The 24,548-nt window shown below is 28.5% G+C and overlaps 1 protein-coding gene across 1 annotated transcript; it reads left to right on the top strand.

Annotated features, from left to right (window-relative positions):
- Positions 1 to 2,829: 2,829 nt before the first annotated feature.
- On the top strand, positions 2,830 to 21,962 carry LOC107450572 (uncharacterized; the record flags this gene model as incomplete). Its single annotated transcript, XM_071188342.1, has 4 exons — positions 2,830 to 2,889; positions 14,517 to 14,627; positions 17,363 to 17,489; positions 21,515 to 21,962. Coding segments are annotated over 4 exons (555 nt in total), but the record flags the coding sequence as incomplete, so codon positions are not given.
- Positions 21,963 to 24,548: the final 2,586 nt, after the last annotated feature.

The following is a 24,548-nucleotide window of genomic DNA, read 5'->3' as shown; positions in this document are numbered from 1 at the left end:
TTTATATTTGAATTTTAATTAATAAGCGAAAATATTTTCAAGTAAATTTTTTAATAAATAGTCAACTGAAAATATTGTCTTTACAATATTTTATATATTTTTAAATATATTTAAAGTAGCAAATATAAAAAATTCTGTAAATCTAAATTTTCTTCCTAAATTTTTATTGGATTTAATTTAATGACTTTACATAGATTTTGTAATTTTCTGCCTTCAGTCTATACAGGGTGTTCTGTAATAACTGTTCTTTATATATATTTTCGGAATTTTTGTCAAAAGGAAAACTATACTCTTATTAGGAAGTTGCAAAGTGATATTAAAAGGAAGAAAAAACATTACCAAGATCTAACCAACTATTATTTGAGGATTAAAGTATCAAGACCAGTCTATTTGTTGGATGAAATTCAAAATTGTTTGTGATTACTAACTTTCATTTTCGTCCTCTTCCCTCAGGAAATCAAACTGGTTTTGGTGTTTTTTATTGTATGACCAGTATGACTTTGAGGTTTTCAGAAATGGTCAGTATGATTTTGTTGTTTTTGTTGATTGATTTAAGTTTTTGATGTAATAATGGAAGGTTCAATTTTGAAAATATTTTTTTTGTTCTCAATTATATATTACATTAAAATACTGAGAAGAATAGCATTTTTACTAAATTTTTAAAAAAGATTTAAAAAATTTATATTAAGAACGAACATAACCAAACACTTTTCAACATTTACTTTATATTTACCAAAATAGTTTTGGAAGCTCAAAAATTGATTTTTTTTTTAAATTTTATGTAATAAAATAAATTATTGGAAATCTAATAAATCCTTTTCAAGGTCATCGATTGTAAGAGTCTTTATTGAAAGATATCACTACTCTGCTACCTAACAATTAACACCACAATTTACCCTGAATTAACATTGTTAACTAACTAAATCAGTATATTTCATCCTCACATAACTATTTTCTCGAACAAAATAATATATAATATTAACGCAGTTAAATCAAATAATTACTTCTTTTAAGGTAAACTTTTGATCAACGAACCGTAATAATTCACTTTTCCGCAATCATCTGCTATGCTTCGTTAATCTTTCACTATAAAACTTTCACTATATTCGTTAATCTTTCACTTAATTTCTGCGGTAACTTTTTCTTTCATTGAATGCAATCTTTATTTAAAGTGAGTTTTTCGAAATAAAATTATAATACTACTTTAGCCTAATGCATGGAAGCAGTCTGAATTTATGAGAAAACTTTATTCCATAAAATGTATAAGAAATTGATTTTTTTAAATTTTTCACGGTATATTGATATTTTACCTGTCTAGAAATATTTCACTTTTTACGAATAAATATATAAAATGAAAATTTAGAAATCGATTTAAATCCACCATTTTATTGATTGTTTGTTCAAAAAATAGCTTTCCTCACCTTAATACGCGAACAAGGAATAAGTGCAATTATTCTCGTCTATAGACTTTTTTTTTTTCCTTTTTATGTCCTACCGAAGATAATTAGAATTTCTTCCTTCTATGGCTTTCTTTTTTGCTGCAGTTTTCATTCTTATTTTATCCTGGTTTTATTCTTTAAGCTTTTAATCTTTAAAACAATGCATTTTTTCATCTCACACACACTGTTTTACTTCTAAAGATATATACTTAGTAATCTGCGATGATCGACTTAATATATATTTTACGAATCCTTATGAAAAAATTTTGATGAATCTTTGTCAAAAATCGATTGAACTTTGGACCATTGTAATGATCAATTTAAATATATATTTTACGAATATTTCAAAAATCTTTGATGTATCCTCATGAAAAATCAATGCATCTTAGTGCCATACTGCTTGACTTCTAAAGATATGCGAACTTTGATGACCGACTTTAAAATACTATATTTTACGAATCCTTGTCAAAGCTGAAATGAAAAAAGTATAAGCAAATAGATTGGCAATATATATATATATATGTATATATATATATATATATATATAGATAGATAGATAGATAGATAGATAGATAGATAGATAGATATAGATAGATAGATAGATAGATAGATAGATATAAAAGTTAGTAAGAAACAAAACCGCAATCGGAATTTAAAGAATCGCTACTGAGGAAGCTGCGACTAGGAACTTCTTTGAAACTAAAACTTTCTTGCGACTAGACATCAAAATATCAGTGAAATAGGGAGGAGTTGAAAAGTGAGTATTAAAAATACTACCAACGTTCATAAAGCAATCAAACTGAATTTCATGTTTATTATAACAGATTCCTAACTAATGATTCGATGGATTCAGTAGCGGTTTTTTCTTGTTCGAATGTAAATTTTTGACCCATAAATTTGACTTATTTTTTAACCAGGATTCTAAAATATATATTGCGAGTTGTGACTACGCAATATCTTGTATGAATGCGTCGCTTTCCAAATAGCTAAACTCCACATTCTGATTTTTTTTTCTTCATATTTTAAATACTTTTTACTGTACAAAAATTCGAAACAAATCTATTTTAAATAGGCGAGAATGTTGTACCTTGAACCGCATGCTGTACATTGGACCGGTACAGATTTTCCAATCCAGTGGCTTTTAACGACACGCTATCCAGTTTGGCATTTTCTTAAATAAAAGAAAGCTTGAACTTACACTTTTTTTTAGTTCAGGTAACAAATTGTAAAAGTAATAAAAGCTTATATAATAAATGGGACCAACTGCATCCAAGAGGAAAATTTCTAAAAAAGAGGGAGAGAGAGTGTCATTAATGGCAGCTGGATTGTAAATTGCCGGTGCAATTAATTGCGCCATCTATTGGAGCAATTTTGAGTTCAGTACATGTAATTGATAGTTGAAACAGCAGATACTGTCTGCTGTGTTGGTGATTCTTTGCAGGTTTTCCAGGTATGTACTAGAGAACTTGTTTGTTTTTTTTTCTTTTCATTTTTTATTTGTAGCGTAATTTTTTCAGTTAGTTTGATTGGAAAATTAAACCATATGTAACAAAGCTAACATCTGAAAACAAAGCTAAATTAGATCAGAATCAAAATATCATAATTTTTAAGAAAAATCTCAATTGGAAAAAACTAATTTGGTTAGGCTTAACAAAATTAAAAATGTAAATGCGTATTGGATCTAGGACCGGTATCTGTTCTTTACCATGGACGGGTCCGAGATTCATGCAACAAGTTCGGTATTCACAAAGATATTTTTCTATGAACTATGTCACTCGCAATGAAAAAAAAATTTATGCACACCGAAAGCTAAAATTTTCTAAATATTCCAAAAAATATTGTTTGAATAACTTAGTAATTTATTTTAGCTTATACAGTCTGCATTAAAAGTAAGTTTAATTGCATGAATATTTAAATTCAATCAACAAACAAATTTTAAGAAAAAAATGCAAAAGGAGCGTTATCCAAGGTGACCTATGATACAAAGATCATTCAACATATAGTAATTCAAGGAACATTCAACATATGGTGGTTTCAGGTACATTTATCATATGGTGATCCAAGATGCATGCAACATATGATGGTCAATAGTATATGTTTGCCCTAGGTGCATGCAACATATGGTGATCTAAGATCCGTACAACATATGGTAGTCTAAAGTATAACAACCATGTTGTACTTTGGACCAGTTTTCCTTATTTAGAATTTTTTTTCTGAATGGTATGATAAAATTCGTTCACAAAAAAACCTTATCAATAGACAAACTTACAAAGTATTTTCCACAAAATTTTAAGTGATTTCAACTATGTCTTTCTGCATAAAAAAAAAAAAATTACAATTTGTCCTAGGCAAAACACTTTCCCATACTTGCACTATTAGATGAATTTTTTCAGTAATTGAATAATAATTAATTTAATTTAAAATTTATATTTATTCATTCAGATTATAATTTATATTTGTTTCATGAAGTTAATTGACTTTTCTTGCAAGGCATTCATATCACTACTATTATTCATGTATCATGATAAATTTTTATAAAATAAATATAACTTAATATAACATTATTAGAATATTTAGTACTTTTTAATATTGAGTACTTTTTTGAACACAAACGCTATTCTTTGAAACTATTTTTTTTAACACAAAAAATTTTCTTAATACCGGAACTATAATTGACACTTAGTGCCATTTCTATTATTGCTATATTTATGTAATCATGCTATATTTATGTAAAAGAAAAATTACTTAATAACTTTTTAAGAATATTTACTACTTTTTTTTTAAATAAAGCATATTTTTATTTGGAAACAAACACTTTTCTTTTTTCAAAAACTATAGCTGACATTTTGTGCCATTTCTATTATTGCTATACTTATATAAAATAAAAAAATATTGCTTAATAACGTAATAAGAATAATTAGTACTTTTTTAAATAAGGTATCTTATATTTCAACGCAAATAATTTTTATTCCGAAACTATTATTGGAATTTTGTTCCATTTCTATGATTAGCAAAAAAGGTGCTGATTAAATTGGAACGAAATGTAACCTAACACTTAGCAGTTATAAATACCTGTTACAAAGTCCTAACAGTTACAGAAATAATTGATTGCTCACTAAAAAGCGTTGTTTTATGTTTTATGTGCCGATAGAGCCTTCGAAAAAAACCTACAAATAATTAAGTTAGCGAATTATTATTATAAAAAAAAAATTAGAAATCGCATAAAAAGTAAAATTTCATGTTATAGAAAATATCGATTAAAGTAATTTTATTCTGAGCTTGATATAGTTCGCGATTGATATAATTATCATATAAATATCATAGTTTTACCTAACTTCTCAAAGTATAAAGAACAGTTGATTTTCTTAGATCTTTTTTCTCTTTCTAAAACAAAATCTTTGTTGCCTAGATGTAACAGTGATAAGGAAAAACGTTCGTTTTTCCCGAATTATCAATGAACCTGATCATTTCCTTCAGTAATTTTGGCATCATATCATTTCGTAATCTTAAATAAAATATCCTTATTAAAGAAATTCATTGAAAAGGTTTTTTTTTCCATTTATTTTCCTTGTTCTTTAAAATATCTTTTCCTTAAATCGAAGTTTAACGATTTCAATAAAAACTTTATTAGTAAATTGTATTTAACTTCTAAATTTAATGATAAATTTATTACTTCGAGATTAATTTATTCATATTTTCAAAAGAATTTAGATTATATCTAATAATTGACGAATGTTTTTATTTACGTCATTTGTCTCTAAATATATATTGTCTTTTTATCAGTACTTTTAATCAATATCGTAAAATTTTAAAAAAAATTATCATCTTCAATTATTATCTTCATTATATTCATTGCAACATTTAATTATTTAAACTAACTTTATTTAATGAATATTGTAAATGAAATTTTTCAATAATTAGGTAAGTTTTATATCAGCAATTTTCCAATGAAGACAATTTTATTACAACGTTTCACTTTATTCGTTATCATGTCTGTTTGTTTCTGAGAAGCAAATCTTTCTATCAAAATTTCGACCACTTTCTAACTCAAGGGTTTGCAACTTACATGAGGCCGGGGGCCGCAATTAAAAACACCAGTCAAATGGTGGGCCGCAATTTTATCAAAATTTTATATGGGGACTGTTTTATGTTTGAAGGAGCATTACATATTACAGTCAGATTTTTATCAAGTTGTACAAAACAAAAGTATTGAATTGCAAATAATAATAAATATTTTCTTGGGTGCAAAACCTGAGAAAAAATTTTTTTTGCACCGTTGGTATGTTAAATTTCATGAAGTAATTAGGTTTTTATTTTCTTTTTTTTTTAACGAAAGAAAAGTATTTGAAACCCATATAGATTTTTTACGAAAATTGTCCGCAAAAAAAGGACAACTATTATTTGTTCACGGGCCACAAAAAAGGCTTCACGGGCCACCAGTTGGTAACCACTGTTCGAACTAATAAGAGTGTTCAATTCTCAACTATATAGAGCTATATAACTATATAGAGCTTTTTATAAGACGACCATACAAGTTTTACTCTTTTCGGAACCCTACAAACAGTGCCGTGCAATAAAAAAATCAAAGTAAGTGACAAAAAATTTGAAATTGAGATTTTTTAGATTCTATTGAGGTCATCGATTATCCGGATTAATTGGGACCGAATCTGATCCGAATAACGAAACATCTGAATAGTTGAACAAACTTAAGAAAACGGCTATAAGAATATTTTTAAGTAACTACCCTTCACACTTTTTGTTGACTTAGGATCGGAAATCGTAGTAAGGCCTATTATAGCATATTGCAAGTATGTTTTAATTTGTAAAAAATTTTATTAGAAACCTGTACCCATATTTGAAACTGCTTACCACCCACATTGAAACTGGGTGGAACGAACGTAAGGTTCTCTTCAAGGTCATCGAGAGACAAAAGAAGCCCTTTTTCGTCCCCCTAAAGATATTTTGAAAATAATGAAGCATTTTCGAGAGAAACATTTTTTTTGAAGAAGGTGGGAAAAACAACAAATCCTTCAAAGATAAATCTGTTTTCGGTGCGTGTGTAAATTTGTTATTGTAAATCTGTTTCTGGGTAATCGGGACTCTGTATTTAGAATTTTTGTTTTATGAGTTACCCATATTAAAAAATAAATAAATAAATAATTCGAAAATCAATTTTTTATCAGTTTTCAGAAATTTTATTTGAACGTTGATAGTATCAGAAAGGGAAGGAAAAGAGTTTTCAAGCCGCTTTTCTCGAAATTTATCTTGAAGTATTCACATTGTTTCTTCAATTACACAACAGAATTAAGCTTGTCATGAATTTGTCACAAAATAGAATTAATCCCCACTTGAACACATTACTTTCTGAAGTAAACATACTGACAGTTACAAAAGAGACTTATAAAGAAAACTATCAAATGATAAGTTTTTAAAAACTCACGTTTTTTATGTAGATAATAAAGAGGAAAATAATTTCAGTTTTGCTACACTTAAAACAAAATCATGATGCATCATTGTCAAAATAAACTTTTATCACAACTGAAGATCAACAGTTTATGCCCATGAAAGATGATTCTGAGGAAAACAAATTCTAAGATTTGAAAATTTTCAGAAGCAAGCATTCCATTGAAATCGTGAAAATAAAAATATACATGAATGTCACAAGCATTTATTTGTATGCCATAAAAATTTAGAAACGAAATTTACATTTTTTGATGTTTTGAAAAAAATAAAGTTTGAAAATCGAATTACACGCGAACCGCGCGTGCTTTTCTTTCAAAATTCCTCCCAATCAATTCTTTATCACATGCTTCTCATCATTTTCAATATTTTTCTTCGCACTTCTTGTTTTCTATGCGTGCACAGGAACCGTTTTTCCACAGAACAGCCTAACTTCAATGTGTAATAACTCTCAGAGAGAAGCAATTTTCAATAGTATAGCTTTTTGAAATATCTGTTCATTTATATATATATTAATGAACATAAACCGTTCGCCACCTTCCCTTGATCCTTCATTACGTCGTATGTATGACAACGAAGAATTATTTTCATTTTTTGAAAAATGTGATTTCTAATGATTTTTTAAAAAAACTTCGTTTAGTTTTTTTTTAATTTTATTTTTACATTTAATAGATTTGAAACTTATTAGGGTTTCACTAAATTACCTATATTTGAAAAGGAAAACTATTATTGAACTCTATGCAAAGGAAAAAAATCTATATAAAGCAATGTTTTGTAACCATCAGTATTCTTGAATTCAAAAAATTCAAATAAAATATCCAGAAGAAAACACCTCATCTTAGTTAGGAATAATTAAAGAATTAATTGGGAATTTATTAGAATTTCACTAAATCACTAATATTTAAAAATAGGAAAGCCATTATTTGACTCTAAGATAATTAAAAGAAGAAGAAAAATCTTTATAAAGCAATGTTTTGTTACCGTCAATATTTTTGATTTTAAAAAATTAAAATCAAGAAATGAAGAGGAAAACACAGATCTTAATACAGTCTTGAAAGAAAACACAAATGTAGGGATACTACGTACGCTTAAAACTGTAAAAAATGGTGACTAATAAAAAAGGAAATTCTATAGAAAGAAATTAAATTTAGTAACATTTTCTAGTTCATTTCTTTCAATTCACTATTGAAAATGCACGTATGAGTATTTTCTCTTTAAATATACACGGAGGAAAAAATTCTTGTAAAATTACAGTACTGTGCGTGGTGATGACATATCCAGTAAAAAAACAATTAATTGACAATTTGATAGTTAAATGCAAAAAAACAAAAAGTATATCAAAATCTAACGAATCACTACGGATAAAAGAGAGATGGAAAAGTTAAAACCTATTTGATTGCCAGAGAAAACAGAAAGAAGATAGAAAGAGATTATATGAAAAGCCTCAAAGTTACATCAGTTAATCAAACAGGTTTCTGATGTCTCTCACCTTCTTCAGCAATGATTCTATGAATTTCGATATCGTATTTGTTCCATCCTGGCTTAAATATTTATTAAAAATCCCTAATGTATCTACTTTTTTTAATTTCATTTTTGATAAGGATTCTAAAACTATCAAGATTAGTTATAGCAGAACATCCTGCAACTTTAGGTATGCTCAATAGATTTTCATAAAAATAGTATAGTTAACAAATAGTATAGTTAATAAATGGTATAGTTATTAAATACTAATTTAACATAAAAATGAATTATTATAAAAATGTAAATATTTCGCATACGAATTAGCTATTCTGCATCTGAAATATTTTATAACGAAGCAAAAATATAAGAGTTTATTGCTATTCTTTTATCTTACATGATTTTTAGAAATTTACTTTATCTGACTGGAACTAGGGTTTAATAAAATAAAAAAGTTATAACAATACTTTATTACTTATCATCTCTGAACTAAATTCAAGGCAAAATAAAAATGATTCCGAAGTCACGGCAATGAACTTCATCTGATAAGAAAAGATTGATACGATTGTATATGTTTCTTTCCTTAAATTCTATTTTGAGTAAAAATAGCTTTAATTTACATAAATCTATACACGAGGCAAGAACAATGCACAAAAAATACTGATTACAGGTAGGACCAGGTTTTTTCTTTCTTTCTTTTTAAAAAAAAAAAAAAGAACAATTCAAGTTACACCTATACGCAAATGCTGAGCTCTTAGCTGGCACCTCTGTCCTGCAGTGGCCTGTAACTTTGTAAGACAGCGGAGCTGTAATAGTGTTTGTGTAGATACTTCATTTGCTCTCCGCAGCTCGTAGCCTAAGAGCGTTTTGAATTCCAAACTTTATTCCAATCTTCTTTTTTTTCTCTTTGTTTACTCATCGTTAATATGGCTAGCAGTCTAATGTGCGGATATAATCGTGTAAGCTAACGACAAAATTATTATGTTTTCGTTTTTTTTTTCTGGCTTTTAAATTTTGTTAACGTAATTTTTTAAATTTTTGAAAAATTTTAATTATTTTTTTAATAATTTTTATTTTTTTCTTTTAAAAATTACTTTTCCTTTCTGTCCTTGTATTTACATCTCTCTTTCTCTCTCTCTCTCTCTCTCTCTCTCTCTCTCTCTCTTTATATATATATATATATATATACAGGTATAGGACAAAATAATAGGAACACCTGTGCATAGTGGTACTATGTACAGGTGCTCCTATTATTTTGTCCTATACCTGTATATATGTAATACAAAAATTATAAATATTTTTATATCAATAAAAGCATTAAAACTATTTTCATAAAATGTCTTTGATAAAGAATAGGTGTAGAGATATTCTATTTTGGGACTTACAATTTAAACATACAATTGAATTATAATTAGATTTATACTTCAAAGGAGTTATTTTTAGAATCTCTCCCTCTTTCACTTCCATATTAGGAAGCATTAAATGATTTTCCTTGATGCGTAGAGTTGCAAGGTATGCGACGATTGAGCCTTTTTTCACAAACAACTCTTGTAATAAACTAATTCATATTTGAACCAAAGTGAAATTTCCTCTGAGCACTAAGAACTGTAGGGTCATCGGATGTGACAATCTCGATCCAACATCAGTATTCCCTTAGCGACAAAGATACAGGTAGTGGAAAAGACGGGGTGTGATTTCATCCTCCAGTAATCAGGCGACTTTTTTTTCTTCCCCGGCGTGTGTGATGGGATGGGGGAAAACTTCCACGTAGCAGCCAGTCGGACGATAAGCCTATATTTCAAATGGATAAGCACTGGTTTTCTTCAAAAGGTTTCCTCCGCGAAGCCTTATCCTGCTAGGCTTGTAATAACAGGCTACATCCCTCTTATCACTGGTTACAATTAGCTCAAATAATTCAGTCGTGAACCAATTATTCCCTCATTAGTTTTATTTACGGGTAGGCTGGTGGCTAAAACATTTCACATCCACTCTCCACAAGGGAGGGGGTGGACAAAACTCCGGATGGTTCCGGCGCATCTTACATGGATCACATCATACAGCAAGAGTCACGCAAAAACAATCGCTCCTGCATTAAGTACTAACAGAAAATGAGTGAAAAGGCTCAATCGTCGCATACCTTGTAACCCTACGCATTAAGGAAAATAATTTAATGCTTCCTAATATGGAAGTGAAAGAGGGAATAACTCCTTTGAAATATAAATCTAATTATAATTTAATTGTATGTTTTCAGCCTTGAGTCCCAAAAGAGAATATCTCTACACATATTCCTTACCAAAGACATTTTATGAAAAGAGTTTTAATGCTTTTATTAATACAAAAGTATTTAAATTTTTTGTATGATATATATATATATATATATATATATATATATATATATATATATATATATATATATATATATATATATATATATATATATATATATATATATATATATATATATATATATATATATATNTAATAAACAACTCTTTTATATATATATATATAATGACTAAATATTCTAACTAAATATTCTAACTTACACGAGATCAATTTCAAATATCATATAACAGTTTCAATTTAATTTAACTAATTTTTTTAATCTCAAGTGGCTTATTATTAATTGACATGAAAAATACTTATTTTTACTTTACATGGGAGTACCTAGGTCTTGCGCGAAAGTACTTCTTTCGAAACGAGGGTTGTTATTCACGAATACGAGGCATAAAAACCCAACAATTCGCTTTTTATTACGTTTATAAAAGTATAGAAACATTTAATTGCTATGTCATTATAGCATGCAATTATAGTACCTTTCTTTACATACTGAAGATAAATCTCAGGTGCTTTTTAGTGTCTTGAAACTCACAATTCAGATTTGTGTAATTTATTATGAGAACTTTAGAAATCGAAATTATATCTGACATTCGAATGATGCTTGTATCTCAGAAGGTTATTTTACTTACAGGGGAAACAGTTACCTCATTCATTATTATTTATTTTTCTATTTTTTACACCAAAACCTCAAAAAGATTTATAGTAAACAATTATAATATTTCTTCTTAGTATAGACTATATTTAACGAAAAAATATATCTTTTAGTTAAATAGTATATACTGTATCTAAATGAAAAAAAAAATATTTTAAAAACTATTTCTTCTCACTCTAATTTAATAATATAAGCCATTCTGAAAGCAAATGCCGTGGTTCTTGTTATCTTCTGCACTGTTTACTTTTTTTCTCGTAAACATATGACAAAGTGATTTTTTTTCTCTTCTAACCTCATTCATTATTATTTATTTTTTTATTTTTTACACCAAAAATTCAAAAAGATGTATAATAAAAAATTATTATATTTATTCATAGTATATACTATATTTAACTAAAAATATATAGATTATTTAAATAGTATATACTGTATCTAAATGAAAAAAAAAATTTGAAAGCTAATGCTTCTCACTCTAATTCAATAATAATAGCCATTGTGAAAGCAAATGCCGTAGCTCTTGTTATCAACTGCACTGTTTATTTTTTTTCTCGTAAACATAGGACCCAGTGAGTTTTATTTTCTCTTCTAAGTTTTGCTTTACGATAAAAGTTGTCATGAATCTTGAAAGATAATACTGAATAATGACAAGCCTTATCTTTCAATAAGCTTTAAAAGTAAACTTGCTCGAATTGTAAGAATATTTTTAACAAAGACCAATCTAAAATTTTGTTTGATTTTTTTAAATATTAACATATGACTCTTCATTGATAGTTTAAGACCAATAGTAACCGACCTATCCCCGAAGGAGTTTGCGGATAAGGGTTTCACCCGTTTTCACGTGAACTAAACACTACAAAATTACAGAAAAGTAAAAGTACAAAATTAAAAAGATTGAAACACATAGGAAAAATCCCGAAATCGAAAAAATAAAACAGTATAAAAATTAAAAGTGCTTAAAACATCAAAGTAGATAAAATCAACCGACAATAAAAATGTCAAAAATACAGGTAAAAACATATAAAAGTAAGGTCAGGTAAAACATCAAATGGTAAAATATGAAAAACCACATTAGAAACAAATAAGACTAAAATAAGATTAATAAAATAATTAAAATAGTCGACTAAAAGTTCAAGTGTCTCCCTTTCAAGGCTAAGTGCCTCTAAGATTAAAAATGTTCTAAGGTAAACCAAAGTTTCACTAAAAGGATAAACATAAAAAGATGACACCAGGTAGGACAGAGGGTGCTGAAGTTGACCAAGAGCAAGATTTCATTTCGAATGTCCTATGTATAATGAAGATGCCAGTTCAAGGGGAGTACAAAGTCATGGAAACGGTAAGTGCCGAGGTAAAATATTAAAGGCAGATATTTAAAACCAGAAAACCTAAAAGCCGAAAGTTTAAAAAATAAAACCAGATAAAATTAGTCAGGTGTACTCGCAGGGGCAAGCAGATCATCCAGGGTATATTTAAGAATTTCAATGATTTTCCCCCTGCATTGATAGTTTAAAGGTTTCATAATTAGACATCGATATAAAATGTACAGCAAGCAAACAAATATTCATCCCGAAAACATAATGGATTATTAACGATTCGAATTTCAGGTACTGGAATGCAGACTATTCAATAGAGTTCGATAGTCGCCAACGATTGTGAATTGCTTAGAATTACAGTTGCATAAGAATTATGACAAAGATTGTGAAAAATGCTGTTAAAAATTAGACATTATTTAAATATTTTACATAAAATAATAAACAACTCTTTGAGAGAAAGAGAATAAATAACTGGTTTCTTAAGCAGAACGCAGTAAATTGTACTTTTCTATCTCCTTCCATTTTTGTTTAATTGATTTTTAATATCGTCGGTTTTTTTTGGTGAGCCTTTTATCGTCCCTTATAAACGAAACTTGGAAGTGATAAAATAATAATAATTAACTGAATTATTGATCCTATTATTGAATACGTTAATGATATGGTAACAATGTTTTTTCTTTTTGACATGGCAAATTTACTTTTTTACAATAATTCTAAATCTATGAAAAAAATTTGGTTTTCTTTCACCTACATATCAGAAAGTTGTGAATCATTTTTTACAATTTTTCTTTAATGATACCAAACTTGATATTCTTTAATTATTTTCAAAATGTAATTTAATTTTATTATCATGCCATTTAAACGATTTTTCTCAATTGTTTCTTAAAATCCCTCTCTTTTTATTATTATCTAGTTCAAAATTTTTTTCGTGCAGAAATAATATCACACATTTTAAGAATCCTATTAGCTAGCAATCTTAAATTTAAAAAAAAAATAGTAATAACTAAATAAAAAAATGCATTTTTTTATTCAGTTATTATTTAGTTGCAAAAAAATTGCTCAACTGTTTTCTGAGATATTTTGCTCCTGAAAATTCGCATTTTGTGTAAAATTTGTCAACATAAAACAAGATGTACACAATTAAGTCACATTAACATTTTAAAACATTTAAAAATTTGATCTGCGGGATTAAAAAATGCGCTCATAAAGTTATTAATTACAATGCTATATTTACATCTTTTTTTTTGTTTTTGTTTTCGTTCTTAAAAATAATAAGAGATAGTTTTTGCCTCTAGACTACCCCAATATTCAAAATAAGTCATTTGTAAATAAAAATAATAATTTTCATGAATGCAAATTGGTATCAGTTATTAGTTCAGCACAAAAATTCGTGAAATCTATTGTTAGTTTTTACAATTTCATCAAACAACACGTCAATTACATAAATTTTTTTTTTTGAAAAAAGGAAAAAGAATACTCAAAATATCTAAGCATAAAATGCAATTTCAGCTTGGTTAATGTGTGTCATTAAAAATAAATGTGCATAAAATGAAAATTAACGAGCCCCTTCGAATATGGAAATAGACTTAATAAAAAATTAAGAGACAGTGGGTACTTAGATGCGCTACAAAAACCGTTAATTGCATTTGAAGATATTCCTTCTTTAGCGAATTTACAAGCATGTATGTTGTATTTGGTTTGCTTTCGCTTAGTGTATGGTTAGTTAATCCAACTAATGTACACCGAAATGCATTTACTTTACCAAAAATTGGCTATCGTTTAAATGGTAAAGAGCTAAAAATCAAACATAACATGAAAACAACGTTTCTCTGTGCAAGTGATTGTATTCGTTTACAGGAATGTTCTGCTTATAATTATTTGGAGACAAATGAATCGTGTCAGTTAATAGCTACGGCCAATTTATCGGATTCTGAACCGGATCCAAATTCTAAAGTAGTTTTGAAAAAGGTAAGTTATTAAAAAATAAAATAAGCTTATGACTATAGCAAGACTTGTTTGTTTTCTGAAACAGGCCGTTACTTAAATTGAAATGAGCTGCAAATAAAATGTAATTGCGTTTTATCAAAAAGTGATATTGTTTATTTGAAAAATGTTCTGCTTATAGAACTGCGTTTATAGTTGCTAAATTAATTCTATCTTCTGCTAATCGATCTAATTTAGTGACTGATGAATTGCATCAGTTAGTAGCTACGGTTGAATTGTTGTATTTTGAGCCAAATCCAAATTTAAAATTAGTTTAGAAAGAGATAAGTTATGTATAATCAAATTAATTTGCATATACTACAAAAGGCAATAATTTTTTTTCCTTCAAAAATTGGTTATAGAAATAAACCGAAAATAAACTTTAGATAAAAGCATGAAATATAGCTACATAAATATTATATGCATAAATAGCATATGCATATGCATAAATATAGCTACATAAATATTATATGCATAAATTATTATATTTGTTTTCAAGAAAGTTCTGCTTATTTAGTGGCTAATGAATCGTGTCAGTTAATAGCTACGACCAATTTATCGAATTCTCAACAGTTAATAGCTACGACCAATTTATCGCATTTTGAATAGTTAATAGCTACGACCAATTTATCGAATGCTCATAATTAGCTTTATTTACCTATATAGCCTTAGTTTATTTTGCCAAATCTTTCAGCTTTGTTGATATTAACTTATGAGGATACGGAGTTAGTCTTTGAAAGTTTTCTTTTAAGTTCTAAGCCCATTCAACCAAAAACAGCTAAAGACAACCTTTGAAAGTTTGAGTGCCTTTCCTTAAGAAGCATATAAAAAGGCTAAACACGTTCAGTTTAAATGACAGTTAGGGATTATAAATTTTACCAACTGGATGTTTCCGGATAAGAGAAAAAAGGCCATGCATACATTTTATTTTCTTACACATTCTAATTTTCTTTTTAATGAAAATTGAATTCTTAAAATAATTTTTACTCACCTACACATTTCCGCAAAATGACATGTAATACCATTATAAGCATTACATATTTCCTAGATTTTAAAATTTAATTAATTAAATTTTTAATCATTCTGAATCGTGTTATTAAGTAAACCTATCATTCAATTTTTATCACATTTTATGAAAAGCAAATATAAATTCATTTATTCTTTTCTTAACACTTAATTTAATGGCTTACTTTTTAATTTAATACAAGTGTCATACTCATTAATTCACTGTCGTGATTAAATCAAATATCAAAATCTATTTTTCTTTAAGCAACTTTATTTCTCTAATCACAAAAATATTTCATTTGCAGGGTTATAATAAATTCTAACAATCGTTTTGATGATTAAACTGTAGCCATATTATTTTAAAATCAATAATAAGGCTGTTCTTCAAAGGCTCCATTGTCATATTAGATTATGCTTTTTTGCGAATAATATACTATTCTCATAACTGCTGTGAGTTTACTACAATTACTCATGGCTGGATATATACGAAAAATATACTATTTTCATAACTGCTGTGAGTTTACTACAATTACTCATGGCTGATAAGTTAGCGTATCTTAAGCCAGCTCTGTCAATGCTTATTCTGAAAATGGCACAAAACACCATTACGGAAAAAAGCCACAGTTTTGTGAAGATGAAAAGCATTAGCTGTCTAATTTTTTTATTATTTAAAAACTTACTCCAATGCTGCAATTATCTGGAGTCATAAAAATTTGCAAAATATGAGAATAAGGTAGTGAATTTATTAATTTTTATTTAAGTGAAAAAATGTTGCCTCATTGGCAATTTTTAAAAAAGTTTAGTAACTTTTAAAATAAATATTTAAGTTATTTGCAAGTTTTAAAACCTAGATAATTCTTCGCGGAAAGATAGATATATAATTTCAAATTACCGTTTTGCTTCAAGAGTAAAGCACTTTAACTGTGGTGTTTTAATTTTCCTTGGCGACAGAACTTCGAAAAACCTTATTAATACCGCGGTTTGGCTTTATTTTCGGCTATATTATCTATCGAAAACTCGACAACTTTGGATCTCTTCCCATGCTTCTAAGAGTCAGTTAGCGACTATTCATTCACTTGTAACTTAAAATTCGTGGCATTAGGACATGGGGTTTTTTGGATGACTGATGGCCCAGTCTGATAGCTAAAAGGTTTTACTGTCTTCGTCTCGATAAAGAGATGCTGCTAACTGTTCAAACCAAATGCATGTACCCCAACAACTTTTATAATTATAGGGTGTTCCGTAATGACGACCCTAAAAATGCATTTTTAAAACCTTGTCAAAACTGCATTCATATTAGAAGTCGAAAGTTAATTATTATTTACGCAAAGAAAAATAATAAAAATGCTATGGAAATCCAGCGAATCAGCAGTGAGGAAGGTGAGCTTAAAAATATCAAAACCAGTTTAATTGTGACCAAATATTAACTTGTAAACACTGATAAATATATAGCTTTTAACTATATTACCACTGATAAATAAGGCTTTTTTATAACTTTCAAAAATATATATTCACGGAGCACTATGCGTACCAAAACCATAGAAATTCAGTTGCGAAACAAACAAAGAGCAACTTTAAAACTTCTTAACTCAAAATCGACAAAATTTCGATTGATTCTTTTTTCATTAAATTTTTCAAATGTAAATTTTATTAATTATTTTATCTTATAGTTTGCGAAGTCTTCAAATGACGTTTAACATCTGTGTATTTTATAGCTAACTTGCAACATCAACCCTTGTTTGCAAGGTGGTACGTGTCATGAAGTTCCGACTTCTGTTTATGATGTAAGAGGATACAAATGTTCCTGTCCTTGTGGACGTTGTGGACATAATTGCAATAGATGTAAGAAATTTTTTATTATGTTTCTTAAGAAAACATTGATTTTTTGTATTATTTATATAGTTTCCTACAAACGTTTGACAACAAAGTGAACGACTTATAACAAATAAATAATACGACTTTGGAATATACCAATAAAATGTGTAGATTCTTTAGAGTGGATTCTTTATAGTTAAAATTCAAATACGTGAGTATTCCATAATTCATACTAACTAAACATTTATTTATTTCAATTATTACTACAAAATACTTTTTACAAATAAATTTTACCCAAGTATTTTTCGTGCACAATGCGAAAAAAAATGAACTACTTAGAATAATTTTGGATCCAATGATCGGATCTTCACGTTATAAGATACAGTCTTATTGGTTCGTGGGGGGGGGGCCCTCAAACATGCTAATTCATTAGTGCAAACAATATTTTAAAGTACGAAATCAGACACAAAAACGTACTTTCACTGAATGAACTTGCTTTTTCTTTTGGAAGATTTGAATTTCAAATTTCCAAGATATGGAATGGTAGCAGTAATTTGAGAAATATGATCCCAATAATTTTGTCAGGAGAGCACTCCAAAGTTTGAACCCTTTAATGTTAATTTTACTTTTTGCGCATTTCGCTTTATCTCAGAAACTTTTTAAGCGAATGGAAAAATCTTTGCCTATAATTATAAAAATTGTAATGATTTGTAATAACTATTTAGTAATTTTTTGAAATTTTTTTTTATTTTATTTTTATTTTTTTCGTCATATGCCTGTTTTAGGCAGATAGGGCGCGATTGTTCTTGTTTTTCAGTGGCGCCATCTATGGCCAAGAATTCGACTTCTGCCACACCATTCACACAACCACAATCCCGTTCATAGGGTGGATCACATTCACACACGCAAAGGAGAAAGGACATAGAACACACACAGAGAGAAAGAAACAGAACTTGCCCCGGATTCGAACCCAGGACCTTTCTGATGCAAGGACAGTTTCCTGCTCCCTACACAGGCCGGTCGGCGAAATTTTATTATTAAAAGTAAAAAAATTTTGAATTGTAAGGCATACAATTTTTTATATAATTTTAAAGAATGTAATTTTCCATGACAAAAAAACAAAATTTAGCGAAATTGGTCAAATAATTCCTGAGAAATCGAACTTTAAGTATCAGACTTTTTTGAAATTCAATACCTTTTAAGTATCTGAATTTTTTGAAACTCAATTTTTCAGGAACTATTTGACTGATTGATGGTATAAAATTTTTTATATCATTTTAAAGAATGTAATTTTTTATGGCAAAAAAAAAAAAGAAAAATTTTGCGAAATTGGTCGAATAATTCCTGAGAAATCGAACTTTAAGTATCAGACTTTTTTGAAATTCAATACCTTTTAAGTATCTGAATTTTTTGAAACTCAATTTTTCAGGAACTATTTCACTGATTGATGGTATAAAATTTTTTATATCATTTTAAAAAATGTAATTTTATGTAGCAAAAAAAAAAGAAAAATTTTGCGAAATTGGTCGAATAATTCCTGAGAAATTGAATTTTAATTATCTGACTTTTTTGAAATTCAATTTCTCAGGAACTATTTGACAGATTTCGCTCAAATTTTTTATTTTTCGATGTAAATCTGCATTCTTTAGAATGATGAAGTAAAATTTTATACTTTATAATTCAAAGTTTTATCGACTATTATTAAATAAAATTATAAAAAATACTAAATGATTATTAAAAGTTACTTTCACATGGAATTATCTTTGGATAAGCAAATTTTATAATAGTGTGCAAAAATTTTCTAATTTAACTATCGGGACCATATGTGTCCCAAATTGCTGCTACCAATATATTTTGGTGGTTAGAAGTCTATATTCGTCGAATGAAAGGTATGTTAATTCAGAGAAAGTAATTTTAACAGTACGTTAAAAGAGATATTCAGTTAAACTTGTTTTTTTTTTTTTTTTTTTTTTTTTTTTTTTTTTTTTTTTTTGCTCATTTTACCGGTTTTGCCTTCCTTCCAGGTATTTCCGAATTTAAAGAGAATACACCGGTTTGATACTTTAAAAAAGATTTATTTTATTTATTAATTGGTATAAAAAGTATTTTTATTTATTTATTTTGGAAATATTTTCAATAAATGTCTAGCAAAAATTTCTTACTAAAATACTGATTTTATCCGATTTTACTACCTGGATACATTTTAACAGGTTAGAAATTTTGAATAATAGGAAACCAGTTAGATATTTTGGCAGGAAACACTATCTTTGTTTTTTTTTAATTTTTTATTTTCATTGGATTAACGTTTCGCCCCCTGATGGTTCTGCTAATAAAAAACAGTGCTTAATACTGTAAGCTTTCCTTTATAGCAAGCCATTTTCATTCGTATTATTCATTAGAGAAACTGTGCATGGGGGGGGGGACATTCGCGATTTTGAGAAAGTTCCAGAAGGCTAATATGAACTAAAACTCCCATCTGATATATAAAATCATTACAATGATATAAAAATAACTGGCACAGTCGCAATCGTTATAGAATCTCTTATTGCTGTAACCTAAAAAAAATTTATCTTAAAAAGATTTAATTAGGTTGTTACAAAAATTATGCAACACCCTTGCAGCATCCCTTACTGAAAGATCTTTTTTATAGCAGTGACGAATCAAAACATAAAGTTCAATTTTATCCAAAGTCATTTAAAGCTTCTTTATGAAAGTTTAAACTAGGAACACCAAAAAAAACAATAACACAAAATGAAAATTAGTAAAAGTTGAAATTTTCGCAAGTGCTGCTGAACTTTTTTAACAACCTAACATTAACCTCGCCACACGTATTTCTGAGGAACAATGTAAATAGTCATAGTTTTCTTTAGTATTTAGAACTATATTTTCCAAATTGTAATAATTTTCTCATAAACAATTAAAATCGAATTATTTAAAAACCATTCATGTGACCTCAAAATAAACAAAATATTTGAACTCAGCATCTTTAAATCTATAATATATATATATATATATATATTTTTTTAATAAAAAAATTTTTTAAACTTGTTGCCATTTCCTATTTTTGTCTGTTAGCAACGCCATCAATTTAAAAATATTACACTTATTTTTGTAAGATGAAAAGTTAATGTAGTTTTTGAAGCATAGCGAGGATTTTTAAAATCATGATCAATTTTGGGGTACTGAATATTTCTACCACTTTTAACTCTTTATCCTTGATGTCGATTTAACTGTTAAAAAAATGGACGCAACCATTAAGAAGATAAAACTCAGAATTTACACGCGTACTATATAACACCTGGAACATACATGCCAACTCTTCCAGATTATACGGAAGATTTATTTTAATATTTAATATGACAGCAAAATTAATACATTTACACTTTATTCTTGTTTGAATAAATGTGATTTAAAATTATTTTGACTTACATTATATTTAAATATTTTGCCGGCCAGGTGACCGAGCGGTTAGCGTGCCTGGCTGCGGGTTCGAATCCCGCTCTGGGCATGGATGTTTCTCCCTCTCTTTGTGCTGTCCTCTGTTGTGTGTATATAAGATGCGTGAATGTGGCCCACCCTATAAACGGGTTTGTGGCAGTGTGGCGTGGACAATGTTGCTCGCCTCCGTGACTTTGGTTCACAGGTGCCCACTGGGTAACGCGAAATGAGCAGCAATTCTGGCATAGTATAGGCAAAGATTCAAATTCAGTGCCTGCCATTGGGAAAAAAATAATATTTAAAATGTATTTATAGTAGAGCTGGTTCTCTGAAAATGTGTTAAGTGTCGACTATATTTTAATAAAACACAATCTTATTATGGCCCTATTGCTTGGCTCTATTTCCCTATTGCTTGAAAAAAAAATTCGGAGAAAGAGTAAAGGCTAGTAGGTATGCTATTAATAAAGTTGTCACTGAGTATTGAGACATGAAAATTTTAACATTTAAAATGTAGGTAATTTATCTATAGGTGTCAGTGGTGCCTCTCAGGCACTTTCTGAGAGCAAACGGTTAATATCTGCAATACTTATGTGCTTCATAATTTTTTTTTCCAGTGCATTTTGGACAAGTTGAAGACGCTTGTATATATCTCTTCAATGCCGGTTACAAGAAAGTTGAAAGTCAGGAAGAATGTATGTCATTTTGTTGGGATACACAAGGTTGTAGATCTGCTGATTACATAAGTAGTGAAGGAGCTTGTTGGCTGAATTCAGTTACAGGAGACGAAGAACCTTTGACTATGGATTGTGATAAGTGGTATCCAGGTGTAGCTTATCTCTTTTTCAATTGCACTTGTGATCCTTCGGATTAATAAAGCAAAAACTTCTGATCGGATATTTATACATTGTAGTAGCGATCTGAATCAGTTGATTTGAATTACTGATGATTTAGTTCGTTGTTGAAATCCTCTGATTTATTTAAAATGGATGTCATTGATTTAAATCAATTTAAAAAAAATGTATTGATTGTTATTAAATGAATATATTTATTGAACCTCAAAAAGTGATTTCATTTTTAATGCCAATTTACAACGAGAGAATATCCAGAATTACATACATATATTTTAGAATATATTGATTGTTGTTAAATAAATATATCTCTTACGGCTCAAAATGATTGATTGTTATTAACTAAATATATTTATTTAGCCTCAAAAAGTTATTTTATTTTTAATGCGTATTTACAAAGATAGAACATCTAGAACTACATACATATATTTGAGAATATATTGAAGCATATCAGATTTTATGGATTACTTTTTATACAATGAATGTTTAATTCATAAAAGCAATTTTAAATATTATACTGAAAAATGCATACAAGACATTAAATATGCAGATTTTGGGTAACTTCCTTTGAAAAATTTTAATTATATATTACGTGCTTAATTTTGAATGCTTGTTAATCTTTTCAGGCCTAGTTTACTTAAAAATAGTACGACCGAGAAAAATTTTTAAGGTTTTGGCAAGGTTTGGAGCATGCTTCAACGTATTTGTATGTCCTAAAATTATTGATAACTCTTTACAGTTCGATGTTCCTTCTGACTGGACATAAAAAGTTACAGTTCCATAATTTAAAATCTTCATTTCTTAAAATTTAGTAACTATATATAATTTTATGATTGCTAGTTATTATATAAATATTGTATTATACATCTTAAACGATTGAGTGCCTCAATTTAAAGGAATGCCGACTTGCTCCAAAAGGAAACTTTTTTTGCAGTGGTAGCAGAATTTATGTTATAATGTATGATTATTGATTAAGAAAATTTTTTATTTAAAGTTTCATACAGGTAGCAAGTTCACCAATGCGATCATTGATCACAAATTCTAAGCCAAGATATATATTAAATAACTAATAACAAGCACTGATTGACAATCAATGATACTTCTATCCACCTGAAACCGAGCTAGAAATAGTTATACTACAAACACAGTTGGTATCCTTGTTTTTATCTATGATTTTAAATGAAACACGTGAGGATATATATTTAATACATAATAATAAGAAATGGTAATCAAAAAATACTTTAATCATGCTACAAACAAGCTAGAAATGAAATGGGTTTACCACAAACAGACCAGGTTAGCCCTTTGTCATTCTAAAAAAAGAAGGTGATTTAAGAATAATCTTATCAATATTTATTTCAATTAATATTAAAACCTGTTAATACACTGAGGTGATAACTGTTCCGACATTTTCAAAAGTTTCTATAAGAGGTAGATACTTAAAAATTGAAATTCGTAGAAAATTAATAAATATCTGGAATAGCTCATCACGGAAAAACTTTCAAAAAGAAGCATTTTATATAAATTTTTCAGTTATTTTTACGTAGTAGTGGGCAGAATAATTTCAAATTAAATTTAATAAATCAAGTATCACACAATAAAGTATAAATTTTGTTACTACCAGAAAAATATTGCATATAAAGCAAAATAAGTTGACATCCTAAAATACATAAATGTACGTCATTTTCTCCACTTTTATTGTTGTTGTTGTTCATTTACGTCGCACTAGAGCTGAACAATGGGCTATTGGCGACGGTTTTAAAAGTTTTAAAAGGGAATTTTTCTGGAATGGCAAAGCAGTAATAAATTATAAATTTTTGACTTGCAGCCATTTTGAACTCTAAGACACTAACGCATTAATTAAGACCTTCGTTGCTTGTGCCGTATGTTGCCGGCATCCTTGCGATGACCTGTTTATACGAGCTCTTTAATTTGAAGGCATCAGCGTGAAACGGTTTGCTTGATTTCGCTTTCAGGTCGTCGAGCTACAAATGCGGGGGATCGAGCCATCCTTTCAGCAGAAAATCAAAATTTTGATGGCATAGCTTCGGATCATTCTTCGAAATGCTTTTCAGACGGTCACCAATAACCCTTTGTGCAGCTCTAGTTATACAAAAATAAAATACTAGTACAACTTGCTAGATTAAGGGGAATTCACGCCGAATGCAAATCTTTTCGTTCCCCTCCGCAGAGGATCAAAATTGTGTTGGCATGTCTTCGGATCATCCTCCGGGATGCTTCCCAGACCGTCGCCAATAGCCCATTGTGCTGCTCTAGTGCGACGTAAATTAGCAACAGTAAATCTTTTCGCATCTGAATGAGAACCTGATTAGGAGAAAATATTTACCAGCGAAAAACTGACCAATCAGGCTCGCATTATTATGCGAAAAAAAAATCGCATTCGGTGTGAATGTGCCCTGTAACCACGAAGCAAATCACTTTATCCTAAGGGCCAATCTTACTGAATGCGGTTCACGGGCATCCATCCAGTAAGGAGAAAAATATAAAACTTGATTGGCGAATTTTTCGCGGGATAATAGTGCTCTCCAATCTGATTTCTCCTTTTTCAGGCGTGATCTCAATTTAGTGAGAATAACTCTTTTATTTTACTCTCACTCGCAAACACGTAAGTTTTGACGCATTGACGATTTTGCATTACCTAACAAAAAATCTACATCTCAATTTATAGATTATTAGATTTCTATTCGAAAACTACTGTTTAAGTATCAAAATTAAGAGAACATTTCAAAATTTCCGAAAACTTTCCAAATTCCCTAGCAACCCACCCAATTGATTTCTA

Source organism: Parasteatoda tepidariorum, chromosome X2 (genome assembly GCF_043381705.1).
Source record: "Parasteatoda tepidariorum isolate YZ-2023 chromosome X2, CAS_Ptep_4.0, whole genome shotgun sequence".
Lineage (NCBI taxonomy): Eukaryota > Metazoa > Arthropoda > Arachnida > Araneae > Theridiidae > Parasteatoda > Parasteatoda tepidariorum.
Note: the sequence above shows the minus strand (reverse complement) of the source record. Positions and strands in the feature narration are given on the sequence as shown.